Genomic DNA, 14,087 nt, shown 5'->3' on the forward strand with positions numbered 1-14,087 from the left:
ATGGTAGGGCGTAGCATCATCGGCATCATGGAGTGGAGTCGATTAGATAACTTCTTGGTGGACATTTGTCTGGGAAATGGTTGATCCATGCAGTATTGCAGGGTGGATGCACGAATCAGAGGGCCGGAACTGGGATACAAGGGGAGTGTGGCTGAATCGGGGAGTAGAAGGAGGGAGGTGGATCTCTGTGCTGCTTCAACATAGAACTTTGACTATCTGTACAACTCGGAGGCACCAATATCTTGTGATAACACGCGCCTCTTGCCCAAAGTACTGGTCTTTGATTTGTTGCACAAGGCATGCCATGTTCTCGCAGCAGAACCTGCAATGTGAATTCTCCCATATCATGTTCCTGGTTGTCCCAAGGTTCTAGGCTTTCCGGACAATTAAACCCCAGAACACAACATGATTGGTCAAATTTTAGGATCGTGCCATGGATGTCCCCCGAAGCCACGCTATGGTAAACGTGGAAAAGGGTGGGCAAACAAATCAAAGATCTATCAGATACAGTATCCACTGCCAATTTGCCTCCTGTCACTTGTCACTATCACCCCTGTTGTAGAAAAAAGAAAAATTCCTGTTCGCCCAGCTCTACTCGCTATGCACCCCGAATCATCATTACATCAGAATTTATATGAAAACTCTTGAACAGTGCAACAATCCACCAAATCAATGTTTCTCCACGTAAACAGTTAATATACGATATGGCAGCCATTTACCCCACGCAAATCAGCATCCTGTCCAATGGATGACGATTTTCATGAACCACCCGCGATATTCCAAGGTTTGTACGACTATTCATATTGTATATCTAGAAGCTAAAAAGTCCAGTAATAAGCAAAACAGGGCCACGGTCGGACTCCCTGTCAGACATACTATGAGCGTAGGCTGTATGAGATCATTTTAATCTATTTGGGTGGAGAGTTCAGCCACACAAGTCATTGGCTGATATCATCGTCAAAATTCAAGAAATATTGTTAATACCTTGCCATTTCATATTATTCTCTAAATAGTACGGATATTGTAGATTAATTGTAGTTACCTTGCATACATATGTAGTACTATATCGTAAGTCGTGCAACGGCTACACGGTGGAAATTCTCCGGTTATCAACTTCCGAAATCAAGATTTGCCTCTACGTCTTGGCGTCTGTGCAACTTTTTTCTTTTTTTGGATCGATCGACTCTATATTGTATGATGATGTTGGAGCAGGATTATATAACTAGTACGGGAGACCTGGATATATATTGCATTATATTTGATGTTTATATTCAAACCTGGCAGCCTACCCATTCATGTATTTGTCTATATGAACACTGCAAAATATATGGCAAGATTAGTATTTGCTCATTCAATCTCAAAATCAATACGAAGTGTAGAATTAGTCCAGATCGAGATCGATCGGCACTTTTTTCCCTCATCGCTGCCACCATTAGGGGTTGGTGAGATTCGCCACCTATCAATTGTTCTCACCCACCTCCTTTTCCACATCTGTCTCCGTTTCTTCCCGCGTCAGTGTTGTCTATTGTAGGATCAATTCATCTACGCCTGGATCCAGTACTTGTTTAGCATAAGACGCACTCCGTCGTGTAGTACCGTTTGCAGTTGGATCCAGGACTAGGTTCTTATACAACTCGCCAGGGGACTTAGAGTAATTTGTTCTCGAGTGTTGCGTGTGAAGGCTCATTTTAGAGTACTTGCATACTCGTTCGGCACCAGCTTTATTGAAAAACCGCCCGACTTTGCGCTTGTCGAGATCGGGTGATTGAGGGTCAATTTGATCCCGTATAGGTGCGATATCAGCTCTATTGCCGTCATCTCCATTGAAGCTTGTCGGCGCATTGGTTCGAACGCTTGCCGAAGAATGGCTGTCGTTGGTGCTGCAACATCAACCACAGGCACCAGTCCGCAGTACTCGGCAGGAGCGCTTATCGGACTAGGAAAACACCAGTCCCTGACTTTGAAGAAAGGGTCATGGAGAGCCCGAGGAGTTTCCGTGGGTGTGCTGGAAAAGAGAAACTGCCACGGAGTGCACATTTGCGACACCGTTCCTGATTCTGAGGACTCAGCTCTGTTCCAGGCTATGGTGGCACGTGTCGATCTCGCTAAGCAGCTTTCGAACGAGAGACGCATACTCTTTGACTTCAGTTGTAGAAGGAGGCTCCTAATATGGAGCTGAAGGCTTTGGCTCTATGCTTAAAGCTCTGGTAGACGCTTGAAGGGGTTCATCTTCTCCCATGGTGACTGTAGGTGCAAGCCGACTTAATTGGTGAAATGTAATATCGTTCTCTTTCTCTTCTTCAAGAAGTCATTGGATTAGATTTTGCAGATCGGTGAGCGTCGCTTTCATGTTCCTCGTGTAAGATCAGTACCAGAGGAGGAGCATGTATTGTGTCGGTGCTTAAAGAGGAAAGACCCTGTGAGCTGTCGTGTACCTGTTTTCGAGTTAACTCAAAATTTCTTTGTTGTAGCAAGCCTAGAGCTTGGCGGATTTCCATGATCTGCCATTACTTTCTAGCTCGAATGGATCAACAATAGCTGGGCCTAGATGTCTGACCTCATGTGCTTTCCACGAGTGAACTTTGCCGACAGCCCGCGCGGAGCTCCGAATACATCTGATTATAGAGGTCGCATGATGAGTTAAATTGGCCCTTGGTAAGCCGCTGGTTTGGTCCTATCTACCTGCAATTTACGCAATGATACCCAGTATACTCGCTGAAAATAAACCCGATTCTCTTTATAAACATACAGTAAAGAAGCACTGTCCAATCACGAAGTCATCGCTATATTTTTCATCGCCACCTTTTGCGATATACGAAGCTCAATTGTGGCTTATCACGTCGCACCCGCGTACCAAATCCAAAATCCGGCCTGACCAATTACAGTACATACTGCATGTGCTCATGCCTATCACATTGTGGCGCTTGCAAGGTGATTAAGAAAGTGGAGACGACTCAATCGGATACTCTAAACGCTTTATATTGAGCCCCAAAAAGCAAACTCGACTAACTAGGTACCTATTCTACCTTTGCCTGGTATCTCTTAGACGAGGCGCACCATTTCAGATGGGTATCTGCAAAGGCTAGAATTGAAGTCTCAAGAATCTCCTTGTGGACCTCCCCATTCCACGAAACGTGGAGCCTTTCATGCATCTCCACTGCAGCCGACAGACAAAAATTGTGGATAACACATACATCCTGAATGGTCTTCGGTAATATAAAATCCACATCTATCCCCGCTTGTTCCTTGACGGATACCAAGACTGCATTCATGGTCTCGCCGTTCCGACGATCTTTCTCTAGGCCAACAAGATCGTTTTGCAGCCCTAGAACCAAGCTAACCCGCTTCTGGAGATCTCGGAGCCTGGAGAGGTATTCCGCATTAATTGGCTTGTGCAGTGTGCGGATCAGAGTGAAGAATGGATGGATCCCCATTGTCCTACCGCGGAATTGTAGATAGGTTTCCAGGTTGTTAGGCAACAATCCTCGGCGAAATAGAAGTTCGTCAAGCAAGCCCTCACACATATCGCATATATCATTGCTGAGCTCGCGGGCAGTGCTTTCACAGAGGTCAAGTTGCTGGATGCAATATTCTTGAAAGAAGCAAAGGATCGATGCGACTTTGTTTGTAGGAGAGACTATTCAAGAGGATGAGCTTGAAAGCCTTGCAAACCCAATCTTGATCTACTTACCGTCTGCCTTCGTTCCCTGAAGCTTCAAGATTGCCTCTTTCAAAGCGACTGTGGCGGCAGCTGGGGGCATGGCCTCAAGTATGTCATCCGCCGCGCAGTTTGCAGCCAGCCACGCGGCCATGCATATGCGGACGCTCTCTGATCGTACATCGGGGAAAAAGAGGTTAATTGCACTAGCTTCGGCAAAGCATCTCTCATAAAAATCTTTGGGATCTCCAGCTTTGTCTGGTTGGATGGAAGCCTTGAAATTAGCGTGTGAATAGATGACAGCTGATGGAGGGGCTGAATTGGTAGGAACTATGTCATAATGAGGAATGTTGACCTGCATTCAACTTATTTAGTCAGCGATTCACTAAGATAAATATGTAGTTTGGCTAACCTGGAGGGATACATCGCATATTCCCAGGGCGATTTTGCATGACTTGATCACAGGCTTCTCGTTGAGGCGCTTGTAATTGGGTATATGGCCTATTATATTGATTGGAAGGTAGATTGGACCAGCAGGAGAGACGATCCTATCGTGTTGTGAAAAGGTATACTCCCACGTAGCCATTTTTAATTCTGATGTTTCAAATAATAGGGAACACACGAAGATTGCTACGGTTTATATATCTACTCGAATATAGCTCGGCTAACATGCAAATATGGATAATGTGGAGATTCTGTGAGTCTTTCTAACAGCCAAGGCGTTTTCTTTGTTTATGACGTTGATATGGATTTGAGTATGCACGTGGAAAATTCCCTCATCTATTTCTCGTAGTATGATAGGTCATAGTATCGACTAGTTCCCCTTTATTAGAACCAACCGTTTCTCGGGAGAAGCTATAGACGCATGAATCCTCGTCCGCATCCCATGCGAAGAAGGTCTTCCCCTCATCGGATTCAACTACCTCCGCTAACTCCACCGCATGGAACATCAAGGTGCGGGGCCCTTTGTGTGCGTATATGCATACATCCATATGTGGTAAGAGGGGATCGCGGGTTTGATCGGATGCCTTCTCTCCACTCAGTGTAAACCAGTCCAGATAAAGCAATAGATGCATTGGATGGATATCCACGCTAGTATGCGGTGGCTTATGGATCTGTGTCAGGGTTCTTCTAGAAGTCCAACAGTCAATACATCAGTCTGTCCAAACACTGGTCATCCGATACCGATGTAACCACGTATGCTTATACAAGCGTGCTGATCAATATACATAAAATTCTGGAATGGAATCGGAAAGGGACGTCCAATTCCACCGGGGAATACTCAAAATTGCTAGTGGTGAAAAAAACAAGCTAGTAGTCTCAATCGGAGCTGTGGGTTGTAACCAATAAAAGTGGAAACACAATAGTGCTCAAGGATTATAGGATATACGACGGAGATTACAAATTACAATCGGTCAGAGATGATTAATATGAAACATATGCACGGATCGTTAGTGAAACCCATCGGAGTTGGGGGCAAAATCTCCTAGGAGATCAGATTCGATAATTACAAAGCAAAATAGCTCCATATTACCTCTCCTACTACTACAAGGCTAGTGTATCTTTGATTTCCACTAACTAGTTACTCTTTATACTGCTGTTATCTTAGGGCAAACATGCGTTGTTTCTAAAATGGGTGGGGAGAGTTCGGGTGCCTTCTGTGTCTGAGATGGTCCCTCCTTTGTTCTTCCTCTTCTTCCCCTTTTTTCTCCTTGGTAAAAATGGCTTGGAGTGACGATGAGGCTGCAGGTGACCTTGAATCGTGACATCTAAGGGACAAGTCCATCCATACCTAGTTAGTGGATGGCTCGACATCAATACGTTTACAGAGAGATCCTGTCATTCGGCAAGCAAAACAATCGAACAAGATAAGACCTAATAGCATCCGTACTTCGAAATTGACTCATACCAGATGTAGGACGAAGTTGAGGCGAGAGTGGCATATTTCCCTTCGATTTAGAATAGAGCACGTAATAGTCATAGCCTACCATCAGAGCGGTGGCCGTTAAGATCACATGGAATTAGGCACCAAAGTATTCCTAAGAAGTTAACTAGATAAGATCCTTGCCCCAGGTCGTGAATTATTAAATGCACGGACATCTTTGTGGATAGATATCATTCAGGCTATTAGTTTTTTTGGAAGGGTTGCGAATATTGCTCTCTAGATAATTCCTTTCGAGTTCTCCCCAATTGCAACCAAATATCTCCCCCTTCTCCGTCACCAAAGGAACAGGACAAGCTGTCACGCACGCTCGATCCGATCGAGTAGACTTCCTGGATTTACTGATTGCAAGATATGAACGGTTAATGAGAAACCGGCACGAATTCTAACAGGAAGAGGGAAGTCCCGGGGAAAGAAGTGGTAACCTCGATCACTTGGAGACACGTCTGTCTCAAGGGCCAAACTTCTCGTGTATTCGACCATATTTCACACTGAACCAATCCACTGCTCGCTCGTGAGCAACTGTCGAGCATATAATTGTTCACCTCAAGGTATGCACACATCATAGCCACCCAGGTGCTCATTGTGTTTCCCCAATTCGAAAACTCGGCATTCTCGTCATCCTGATCGGCAAGAACACCCCTAGCCAAACTCTCCACCAACGGCTCTTTGAGTGGATGGCAGATATTGCCAATGATGTCGTAGCCCTTAGTAGAGACAGTATGCTAGTTCAAGTCACCAGTAACACCTGGTACCGTAATATCTGCGAAAGAATTCAGCGTCAAGTTCAACTTTAGACCGCCAGCTAGATTGTGGTTGGTTGGATACTCAAATATTGCACGGAATCCATAGTCCTTTAGCTTCTGGCATGCTCTCTCATAGTCCTCATCATGGACAGCAATCATAGCAATGTATAACACATAATGAGCAGGAGCTGCAATACTAGTTAGTGATAACACAACTTACTCCTATCACAATAGGAACTCCTAAGTAGTGCATTGCAAGCGGTTCCCGTGGAAAGATAACCAGAGGTGTAAGTATGTGGCCGATTTCTGATATTCTGCGGTCAGGCTGGGGCGTACGTGGGTGCCCAATCATGGAAGGAGTCAATTCGTAGTTAGCCTTTGCGAGATGCGAAAGACAAGTGATGTAAAGGAAAGTGTGGGGCTCAATGATCTTCAGGCACGTGGCCTGGGTTAGGCCGCTTAAGTGGGGCCTGGATGTGGGGACACAACGCTTAGTAGAACACAAAGCAAGAGAGAGAGAGAGAGAGAGTGTGTGTGTGTGTTGCGACTGTATACAATATTTGATGACACTAAAAAAGAAAGAGAGAGGAAAACGAGCAACCCAATCTATAAACTCCCGTACAAATAGTCACATGACTACGGGCTCCAGTCCTAGCATGTACAATTGGCTCCCCACTTAACCACTTACACTCTTCTTTGTATTTAAAGCTATATGACTGCAGCGCTCTCTCTGCAATTCTGAGCACAATTCACGAAGCAACCCCCTTTCTTGATGATTTACGAAGCTTCAGAGATATCGTCCACTCGATTACGCAATTTCCGTAGCTTTTGAGCCGCTCGACAATCTCGAAAGTGTTCCATGAATTCCTCATGAGAGTACATTTTATCCCGCAGAATCCAATTTTTCACCAACGGAAGGCTTGACGAGCATTTGTAACCGTGAATTCGTAGCCACGGCTTTCTCTGACTATTTGTTGCACGCGGGGATTGAAATGCCGAAAATTGAACGAAGCCTAAATATCAAATAGTGAGCTTATAAGAAACCATAGATGTCAAGCCGGTGAAACATAGCCCAGATATCCGTACCCCACAAATGCATCCACAGTCACATTACCGTACATATACGGGTAGACGGTGAGAGGTCTGAGATCTAGACCAACGAATGCACACAGCAAATGCAAAGAGTTGCCACGGGCTCGCTAGGACCCGACCCCGGAGGTCCTGTCGATCTCTATAATATAATTATGTCCCCTACTGTTGAATATATTCGTGCATACGGAGTACGGAGTACAACACTCTAACTACATCATGCACGCACGTACCACATGACTAAATCCTCCCTCAGATTGTCATAGGCCCCGTGACTTGTGCCTCAATTTTTACTGTTGCGATAATAAGTTAAAGATCCTTGTTGACTTCTTAATAGCTCCAGGCTTCGTGCCGTATGCAATCCTGCCATTCGGTAGTCAGATCATTTTAGTATCGAACCTTTTCGGCGTTAACGCCCACTTCTGCTAATACCTTTCAGCTGTCGGGCCTAGTGCATCCTTTGGGCGGTTTTACAAGCCACTGTTTCCCAATGCTTAGTGATAAATCATATGCACCGTTTACTGTGCGTGCCCTGATTAGTCATTCTCTCTATCATGTTTTGATAAAATTAACTCCAAGCCACCACCTTTAGAGACCTTTTCATATTTATGTCTTTCTATATATAATGCTTAGCAATCATTACCGCTAGACCAATATGATAAAATACAAGATGGGATCGGTCTGAGGAAAATATATCAATTTACAATAACTCTCCCGACTATTTAGTTAATTGTCATTCCTAGTACTGTATGCAAGCCTACGAAATAGACCTATCTCTTGGGGGACTCGGGTGATCCACAACCTAAAAAAGAAACCGACCTTACAACGCCATTCTCCATACGGAGTACACAGGAGAAAGGTTCAGTGTTCGACATTTCATTGGTCAGCATGTCAAAATCATGCAACTATTATACTGGTGCCTAGAGCGTGAACTGAGGTGGCAATCCCTGAAACTGTGTGATAGAACCCCCCGCGGTTTAACCCCACATTGGGTCCTGTGACGCAGGGGCTGAACTCACCTTACTCCCCCTCTCATACCCATTACTACATCCTGACTGATTTGTCTAGCAACACAACTACCATTTCAGGATGCATCGCTACCGTGACTCCCTATTGAGCCCCTCCCCAAAGGGCATCGCCGACCTCAGCACTTTAGACAGCTGCACTGAACGTCAGACAGATGTGCGGCAGAGCCTCGCTAGGGGGGAATACAATGAGGTCCGGGAAGCGGCGTTCTTGAACCGAACCTGGATTATAAGCCACCGATACTGCAACCTTGGGGATGGGGTGGATTCCCTCGAAGACTACCTGCGTGAGATATGGTACATGTACTTCCAACTCAGCGTACTCACATCGTATGAAACGGCCGAGCACGATCGGCTGGTTCTTGATATCCTCCGGATCCAGGGAAAGGGGCCGTTAACCAGGCCTGTGAGAGGGATCTACGGCATCGATATTGCACGAACAGTCGAAGGAACGCTATGGAATGACATGCCATTTTTGGTTACCGACATGACCGACTTATTCATCAACAGCTGGGCGCCAATGTCGGGTGCCCAGCGCCTTAATGTTGTCTCCTTCTTGGCCAAGCTAGCGTCAACCCGCATCTGCAAGGACAGAATGTGCCAGATCGCTCTTGTGCTCTTCCGTCTTGCGCTTGAATCACGGCAAGAGCTTCGCGCCACCGGTGATCTGGATGATGAAGATCCAAGACGGAGCATGTGTGACCTTGAGAGTATGCACTTGTTGCCAGCCATCAATACGTGGATTCGGGAGGCAGGTTACAACATCATGCTACTCTCGGAGGTCTCGTGGAACGATTGCCCTAGTGAGATTGGCCGGGGTGGTGCGACCTTCATCCAGTCAGAGTTTGGGAAGCGAACCCCGTCTGGGTTTACACCCTGGAGATGGATGTATTGGCTCAAGCGACTCCATGAAATTCAGGAGGACGCAATGCAGGCTAGCGAGAATGATATTCTGGCATGTGCTAGCGAGGCCATTGAGCGCATGGTCAGCGGCGCGGACGAGCGAGACTCTGATATTCTGAGGGCCTACAAAGACAGTGGCGATGTCTTGTACAACGACAAACATTTGTTCCGACTGAAAGAGCTCGTGGAGAGCACAGAAAAAGATGAGAACGAAAGCCCTGAGGAGAACGAAAACCCTGAGGAGAAGGAAAACCCTGAGGAGAAGGAAAACCCTGAGGAGAAGGAAAACCCTGAGGAGAAGGAAAGTATCGGGGAGAGCGAAAACCCCGAGCAGAAGGAAAACTGCGACAATAAGGAAAACACCGAGGAGAATGAGAAGAATAGCTGAATTGCTCTGTCTATCCTACCCCTCTTTCTCATCTTATTTTGTCGTCCTAACTTGAATCCCCCTTTTAGTCCTGATCTTCCGAAAAATTGTTTAACGCACAGTCAGCGTTAGTACTAAACTCAATAAGGCAAAATGCCACTTCTATGATTCTGTTATGGCTAGAGTAGAGATCCTGAGTATATACTATGTGTATGTGTGTCGCTCACGAGCAGCCTTTGTATAGAGTCCTTGTAGATAAATGACAGTATATTTGAGAGTGACATGGCATCTCACATATCACTAACAAGAAGTACACAGTAGACCAAAAGTTCTTAGACACACTGTGTAAACTATTTAGTCACAATCGACAGAGTTATTGTAGGTGTCGACGGTACACTTGGCACCATCCCTGGTGCACTGGAAAGAAAAGAGCGGATCAGCACAGATGCAAATCATGTTTCTACTTCGGAATTGATGGCAACATACCCTCTTGTTAGCGATTTTGGAAGGGCACTTGATGAAAGTGGTCTTTCCGCGATCGTTCTTGTATTTACACTCGTTTTTCGATCTGGTGCATGTCTGAAGTGTGATTCCGAGTGATTAGTCCCGATTCCCAGAAGAGTACCCGATGTATAGAATATTTTGTTTTACTCACCCCGGTGTATTTGGCCAGGGCGCCAGCTTCTGCTCTGGCATCGAGGCCGTTTGCCACGGACTCAATCGGGCTTGCTACCGCGCTGATTGCAGCGAAGAGCAAAAGGGCAACTGTGGTGATTTGCATGATGATAGAATTGAATTGGGGATCTTGCAGGGAAGATTAAAGTGATAGAAGATATGGACCAGGTAATGTGCGAAGAAAGGCTCGTTGATACTTTTCGGAATGGAGGGCCATGGAGCCCTCTTTTATAGAACAGATTTTGCGTGCTCGGTATCGAAGATAGTGACTGCAAGACTGAAGCCAATGCAGTCATCCTGGGGTGGAAGTTTATGGATTGAGCAACTTACCCAATAGAAGTAGTGCCTCACATACCTGAGAGCAATGGGCTTCTTGGTTGGTACATTTTACATGTCGTGTGTGTCGTCGGCTTTCGGTTATTGTTCCGTCTAGCGGGGTGTAGTGAACTAATTGTTTCCCATACGCTGCCTTTTGGGGAGTAACTACTGTTAATCACGCCCCAACAACAGGCTTGAGTGCATGTCAAGTCGCATCATCAACAGCCAGCACCCGCTAGGAAAAACGTCGATGGACTGATCTTTCTTCTAGATAGAGTAGGACGACACTCTCGAAAGCGGCGGATCAGAGAAAATACCTACGGTGCTGATATGCTGACTTGGCCACTCATATCTGCCGAGGAATTTGTTGCATTCCATCTTTTTGTCGGTACTTCAATGGGAAATGACTATGTCCAATGTGTTTGTATATCAAAGGGTGGAGGACATGATTCTGATTGGCGTAGGGGACTCAGGCATGCATTTTTGTGACACCCAATGTGACGCTGCAAGTTCCAAAGCAATGCGCTGTGTTACCCAAGACTGTATGCGAACTACACTATGTTAGGAAAGGATTCGCGGAGAAAGCTAAGCTTAAATGGTAGGGCTAAGGAATCAAATGTCACACTTGCAGATGGGATGGTAGCGGCTAAGCAAGGATTGTATTTTAGCCCCCGCGTGGACCGCGAGAGGCCACGAGGTCCAGGGTCCACAGGTATTTGTTCTGTAACAGAGTAGCCCCCATGGGCATAAAATCGAGGTCCGTGGTGTGATCGGGATTTGTTGAATGCCGAAAGTGCTGCCTGTCCCAGGTCAGCGCCATCCCAGGTCAGCGCCAGAACAACAAATGGAAATTGATATTAAAAATGAAGTATTTCTTTCAGCTGAGATGGGACGTAAGCCTTGCAGGCAGGAAAAGTGAAAGTTGGTAGTGTGTACCATCATTAGCTTCTAGATAGAATAAACGTAAAATGAATAAATATACATATAATTTCAAATCTCGCTCCTGGGGAACTTAGTAGTAGCAACCAGAGCCCTGCTGGAGTGTGTATGAAACTGCGTAGTAGAGGTCTTAAACACCAGTTCCGTAGAGGCCTATGCTATACTGCATAGTATAGGTCGTCCAGAGGGCTAGGAAAGATTGTATAATTCACAATAACCACCAGGTCAGGTCCCAAAGCACATCGTGCGAACCTCCATTCGGATTTGGCTTTTTTCACAGCAGCAAAGCCCCTACAAGTAGTCCACCAACCACCATAAAGGGCGCTGGTATTTGCGGAGCAAGATTCCCGAATGTTGTAGTGGGTGCAGTATCGGTACTGGAAGTTCTGCCTTTCGAGATACTGTCCGATGTGCCACCAGAGGTCCCCAAAACCGTAGTCCCAGTTTGGGTGCCAGTACTAGGTGGAGCATCATTGCTTCCAACTGTCATGGTGGCAGTATGAACAACATAACATACTGAAGGGCCTGGAGCGTTGTATGACTCTTTTGTCCTACTAGTTGAACGCAACATATGTGACCGGGTGTAGTAGCAAGATGCGGTCGCGGAGTTGGACTACCAGTGGAAGAGGACGAAGAGCTAGTGTATCTTATAAAAATTGTTGGTCAAATGCCATGATGTATGTCCGACTTGGTCAGGCTTACGAGTACCCCGGATCCCGTTCAAGGTTGTCAGCTGGTCTTTTAGTTAGCCTCCAGATCCATGGCGAGTGTTTTTGCAGATAAACTTATCGTTAGGTTGGAGAACCAAAGTTATAGGAGTAGAAAACTTAAAACAGGAGGTCGCACTTTGGGGGCAATTGAGTGTATACGATGTTTTGTCGCCGCTCTGTTCTCCGTTAGCTAGGCTCACTCCTTAAGTACAGATAGACAATTACAGACATACTGTACCAACTACCCGGCCCTCGTAGCCATCGAAGAGGTTGTCGTTGTATCCTACCGACGGAAACGTCTGGTTTTCAGTTAGAATATATGTCTACGGTAGTACGTCTCGCTCAAAAGCTCAAAATGGTTTGCTCGGATGCTCCAAGATAGATCCAATTAAGGCTAGATGGAAAAGCCATGACAATGAAATATCAGACCATGTTGAACTGCTGATTAAAAACTTCAAGCCGGGCCCACGACTGTTCGTAAAGTTTTCCCGGAATGGTTTCCTGGGAAAAGGAGAACTCAACCCCACACTTTGGATTGGCTCTTGGGGGTCTATCCAGACCTCCGCCAAGCCGTTAAAGTCTTGGCCGCAGGGCTGTAGAGCACAATTTAAGATTGCCCTCTCCTTTTTAGTTGTTGGACTGTCCTTCAATTTCACTAGATTCACCCTGCTCATAAATGAGACCTATAGCTTTAATAATTCAGCTAGCTTGCGAACGATTATGTTCATTTCGAATGCCAACTATACGAACCCGAACCCGAACCCGAAATAGGGGCCAGCATTTCTAGGAGATCCCTTCAATCATAACATGAAAAGGGCAGCAGCAAGTGCCGCACCACCAAGCACACCCTGCCCAGTAGCATGTGGCATAGCCGGGTTTGAAGTCGGAGTGGAAGAAGAAGTCTGCAACCCTGTACCAGAGCTAGCCGAAGAACCCGTGGTAGTTGTGGAGGTGACCTGACTCATGGGGGTGACCTGACTCATGGAGGTGGCCCGAATGGTAGAGGTGCCCTCACTCGTAGAGGTGACCTCATGTGTTGAACTATCTATGGGAGTAGCTTCAGCTCTGCTCGACGCTGACGAGACCTGGGCCGAATAGTCGGTGGCCGTGAAGCGGACCTCGGCGAAACAAGTACTTCTGAATGTGGACCAGTCAGTCTCGTCCGTCATTGTCGCGGTAGCGTGAAGTTCCGCTGTGTATGTGAGTGCCTTGAGTGCTTCTCGAAAAGGTCTCATATCGTAGACACAGCAGTACGGGCCTTCTTTGTCGATGAGCATGTTTCCGGGACAGCACTTTGTGCCTTTGTACATCTTTAGGAGCCATCCTGATGGGCATTCGGTTTCCGCAGCGCTTGACGTGATCGATAGGGCTGTCGCCAGGAGAAAGGTCTTGAAAAATGTCATTTTGGATCCAATGGGTTATGTTGAAAAGAGTGGATGGGTAAGAAGTTTTTTACTCTTCCACTCTTAAGAGTGGAAGAGCGTAAGCTTTCATTGAACACATGAACAATCGGGATTCGGCCCTTGAGTCACGGGGTCTCGTCTTACCCCGGACGACCTAGCACCAGTCACAATAGGAAATCGTCTTATAGGTCGATTTACCGAGCTACCTCGAAAACGGCCCCCAATAGAAGTTGATTGCACCAATCACAAGAGACTCTCGTCCCCATAACCTTACAGAGTGGATCCATGCTGGGTACAGCAATGGAATAAGCC

At 46.3% G+C, this 14,087-nt stretch overlaps 7 protein-coding genes across 7 annotated transcripts; 2 read left to right on the forward strand and 5 right to left on the reverse strand.

Moving 5' to 3' along the window:
* Positions 1-1,864: 1,864 nt before the first annotated feature.
* Positions 1,865-2,179, forward strand: N7447_009323 (uncharacterized protein; the record flags this gene model as incomplete). Its single annotated transcript, XM_057233585.1, has 1 exon — positions 1,865-2,179. One exon carries the CDS (start codon positions 1,865-1,867, stop codon positions 2,177-2,179), a length of 315 nt encoding a protein of 104 aa, XP_057083127.1.
* An 838-nt stretch (positions 2,180-3,017) lies between these two features.
* Positions 3,018-4,244, reverse strand: N7447_009324 (terpene synthase family protein; the record flags this gene model as incomplete). Its single annotated transcript, XM_057233586.1, has 3 exons — positions 3,018-3,637; positions 3,692-4,013; positions 4,071-4,244. 3 exons carry the CDS (start codon positions 4,242-4,244, stop codon positions 3,018-3,020), a joined length of 1,116 nt encoding a protein of 371 aa, XP_057083128.1.
* A 1,718-nt stretch (positions 4,245-5,962) lies between these two features.
* On the reverse strand, positions 5,963-6,698 carry N7447_009325 (uncharacterized protein; the record flags this gene model as incomplete). The annotated part of the gene is made up of 3 exons (XM_057233587.1): positions 5,963-6,325; positions 6,356-6,534; positions 6,560-6,698. 3 exons carry the CDS (start codon positions 6,696-6,698, stop codon positions 5,963-5,965), a joined length of 681 nt encoding a protein of 226 aa, XP_057083129.1.
* A 1,826-nt stretch (positions 6,699-8,524) lies between these two features.
* N7447_009326 (DUF3632 domain-containing protein) lies at positions 8,525-9,751 on the forward strand (the record flags this gene model as incomplete). The annotated part of the gene is made up of 1 exon (XM_057233588.1): positions 8,525-9,751. One exon carries the CDS (start codon positions 8,525-8,527, stop codon positions 9,749-9,751), a length of 1,227 nt encoding a protein of 408 aa, XP_057083130.1.
* A 333-nt stretch (positions 9,752-10,084) lies between these two features.
* Positions 10,085-10,511, reverse strand: N7447_009327 (uncharacterized protein; the record flags this gene model as incomplete). Its single annotated transcript, XM_057233589.1, has 3 exons — positions 10,085-10,147; positions 10,217-10,309; positions 10,386-10,511. The coding sequence occupies 3 exons, from the start codon at positions 10,509-10,511 to the stop codon at positions 10,085-10,087; spliced, it is 282 nt and encodes a 93-aa protein (XP_057083131.1).
* A 1,425-nt stretch (positions 10,512-11,936) lies between these two features.
* Positions 11,937-12,152, reverse strand: N7447_009328 (uncharacterized protein; the record flags this gene model as incomplete). Its single annotated transcript, XM_057233590.1, has 1 exon — positions 11,937-12,152. One exon carries the CDS (start codon positions 12,150-12,152, stop codon positions 11,937-11,939), a length of 216 nt encoding a protein of 71 aa, XP_057083132.1.
* A 1,020-nt stretch (positions 12,153-13,172) lies between these two features.
* N7447_009329 (uncharacterized protein) lies at positions 13,173-13,775 on the reverse strand (the record flags this gene model as incomplete). Its single annotated transcript, XM_057233591.1, has 1 exon — positions 13,173-13,775. The coding sequence occupies one exon, from the start codon at positions 13,773-13,775 to the stop codon at positions 13,173-13,175; it is 603 nt and encodes a 200-aa protein (XP_057083133.1).
* Between the last annotated feature and the right edge of the window lie 312 nt (positions 13,776-14,087).

Source organism: Penicillium robsamsonii, assembly GCF_028829455.1.
Source record: "Penicillium robsamsonii strain IBT 29466 chromosome Unknown utg000005l_segment0_segment0, whole genome shotgun sequence".
Classification (NCBI taxonomy): Eukaryota; Fungi; Ascomycota; class Eurotiomycetes; order Eurotiales; family Aspergillaceae; genus Penicillium; species Penicillium robsamsonii.